Here is a 2,961-nt window from a genome sequence, read left to right as displayed (position 1 = left end):
GTCCACCTCCTAAATTTGGTCAACACACACACATGTCACTAAGTCTTGTTACTTGATTTTCCTCTTCTTGGTTTTATTTTGTTGATGTTTCTCTTTTTCCTACTACCTTCCCTTTTCTTATTTCGATTTCGTTTCACTTAGTTTTATCTTTGTATTCCTTTTATTTGTATCCTCCTTCAGTCTTTCTTCCTTCTTGTTTTATTTTTTTTATTTTTGTGATAAATCTCTATCTACATCTCTACACTTTCACTTTCATTTTTTTATCCACTCTTTTTTGGACCAAATTTAGAATTTTCAAACACACATCTTTCTCGTGGGTTCGACATCTATACTATAGTATAACTTAATAGTTGTGTACTTATAACTTTGTATTATTTATCTCCTATCATAAATGACCCATGAAAATTTGAAGCAAACCCCTCAAAAAAATTTAAAAATTGTACATAATTGCTTAAAAGTAGTAGAAAATCCCCTAGAAATTTTCAAGAATTCAAATTAACCTCCAAAAAGAAAACCCCCGCCCCAAAAAAGTTTCAAAATTTTCATATAACTTCCTAAAAGCTGCAGAACCTCCTGCGCGCCCCTCATCCCACACACACGAAAGAAGTTCTAAAAATTTCAAATAATCATTTGAAAATTTGCATAAAGCTTCTAGACAGAAGAAGAGGGAAGTAGTAGATTTTTTACTTGAATGTGATGGTTAATACAAATGAGTAAGAAAATGAGGAGGTGACATGCCATTAAATGAATATAGAATGGGGATAAATAAGTAGTTTTCTCTCTCCGCTGATGTGACACCTAAAGGGGATAAAAGCACATTTGTTTCTTTTTTTTTTGGGTTTGGGGGTTAGGAGGTGGGGGCAAGCACATGCTGACTAAGTCTTGATTCTTAGGGCCGAGTCCTATTCCTTTTTGGATATTGGGGTCTTTTTGTAGCATTTCCTTGAATAATAGGTTTTTATTTATTATTTCTAAAAAATAGTTTGGTAATTATTTGTGGTTTGTATGAATTTTTAATTCTTATAAAATGTAATTTATACCTTTGTATTCCTGTAATAATGTTGAACCAAACAAAACACTAGAAATCACAGAGCATGTGTTCTAAAATTTTTTTTAGCATTTCAGACAACCACCCTATAAATTTAGATCATAATTAGTTTCCCAAAATAATATATTTCTAGCATATTAGCAGGTACTTGATAACAGCGTCAGATTCACGCCAAGCTCCCGAGACAACGGGTATGTGGCTACGAGATCTCGACGCGTGTCCCTTATGGAGAATCAGATCGGGACACGTGTCTCTGAAGACACGGGATCTGATCTCACAGCTATTTAAAACTTCGCGCGAGCACCTACGACGCCCAAAAACTCTCCGATTACTCTCGCGCCCCGCCGCCTCCCCCCACCATTAACCTCCTAATCTCCAGTCAAAACCTAATCTTTTCAGTTTCTAGGGTTTGGTTCGATCCAGCTCTATGGAGTTCGAACGGGCGACTGGTTATGGCATCAAGCCAATACACCAGCGTTTGGGCCCTCTTCCCTCCGCCGTCGGCCGCCGTCACAACAAAGTCTGCATCTATTGGGAGGCTGGCCGCTGCAATCGCCGCAATTGCCCTTACCTCCATGGAGAGCTCCCTCGATCTCTCGATGTCGCCTCCAAGAAGAGGGCTTCCGTCTGGAGAAACCCTAAGACCGCGGGCAAAAGGGATTCTGATCTCCCCAGACTGGACGCGGACAAGGATCAGACCACGTCGCAGGTTAATAAGCTGTGCAAAGATTTCATCGTCGGATCAAGCTGTGGTCTCGGCGACGAGTGCAAGTCGTTGCATTCTTGGTTCACCGGTGACAGCTTCTCTCTGCTTACAGCTCTGCCGTCCCACCAAAAGGTGAAATCTTTTGTTCCTTTTCCTTTAAATTTCCTTTTCTAGCACTTGTTTTACCTTCTCTATGTTTAGCGAGACCTTTTCATGTTTCTTTTTAATCAAATTTTCGATTTTATTTCTTTGTTTTTAGCCTCTTAATAAGACTTAAAAAGTTGGGACCTTTTCCTCTTTGTTTTCTGAAATTCTCATTCTTGTATTTTTTTTTTTTTTTTTTTGGGTTAAGTGTTGAAGGATGGGTAGTTTCTCATTCTTTTCTGAAATTTTCAGTCTTGGTCGATATTTTCTTGTAAAGGTTCAAAGACCAGACCTTTCTCTTTCTGTTTTTTTTCTAAATTTCCAAATTCGGTTCCGTTTAGTTTAAAGATCTGTTGTGCGTTGATCTTTGCAGGTTATTACTGGAATTGTGTTGCCATGGGGTTCTGATAAGCTCTACACTGGGAGCCAAGATAACACTGTTCGAATTTGGGATTGCCATAGTGGCCGATGTGTTCATACTGTTAATTTGGAAAGCGAGGTTGGCTGCATGATCAGCGAGGGTCCATGGATTTTTGTGGGCGTTAACAATGCTGTCAGAGCTTGGAATACGAAGACATTCACTGATCTAGCCCTCAAAGCCTCGGATGGTAAATCCCCCGTCGGACGAGTGTATGCATTGGCATTTGACAATGAAAGTTTGTTCGCCGCAACTCAGGACGGATGCATACTGGCTTGGAAGCTAAATGACCAAGAAAACAGCTTTGAACCGGCAGTTCCTCTCAAGGGCCATCAACGCTCTGTGGTCTCGTTAGTCATCAGAGGTGGAAGGCTTTACTCCGGTTGTATGGATAGCACCATAAGGGTCTGGGATCTTACTACATTGCGGTGCATCGAGACCCTCACTGCCCATTCATCGGTCGTTATGTCTCTCTTATACTGGGATAATTATCTTTTGTCTTGCTCCTTGGATGGAACGGTGAAGGTTTGGGCTGCCGGTGACAGCGGCAAGATGGAAGTTGTGTACACCCACTGCGAAGATCATGGAGTCCTTCAATTATATGGGGTGAATGATGCACAAGATAAGCCAGTGCTGTTATGCGCT

General features: G+C 40.6%; 1 protein-coding gene across 1 annotated transcript; it reads left to right on the top strand.

Annotated features, from left to right (window-relative positions):
- Positions 1–1,385: 1,385 nt before the first annotated feature.
- On the top strand, positions 1,386–2,955 carry LOC109828609 (zinc finger CCCH domain-containing protein 17-like; the record flags this gene model as incomplete). Its single annotated transcript, XM_020395570.1, has 2 exons — positions 1,386–1,886; positions 2,272–2,955. Coding segments are annotated over exons 1-2 (1,095 nt in total), but the record flags the coding sequence as incomplete, so codon positions are not given.
- Between the last annotated feature and the right edge of the window lie 6 nt (positions 2,956–2,961).

This window comes from Asparagus officinalis, unplaced genomic scaffold, assembly GCF_001876935.1.
Source record: "Asparagus officinalis unplaced genomic scaffold, Aspof.V1 AsparagusV1_Un2828, whole genome shotgun sequence".
Lineage (NCBI taxonomy): Eukaryota > Viridiplantae > Streptophyta > Magnoliopsida > Asparagales > Asparagaceae > Asparagus > Asparagus officinalis.
This window is presented reverse-complemented; position numbering and strand designations above follow the sequence as displayed.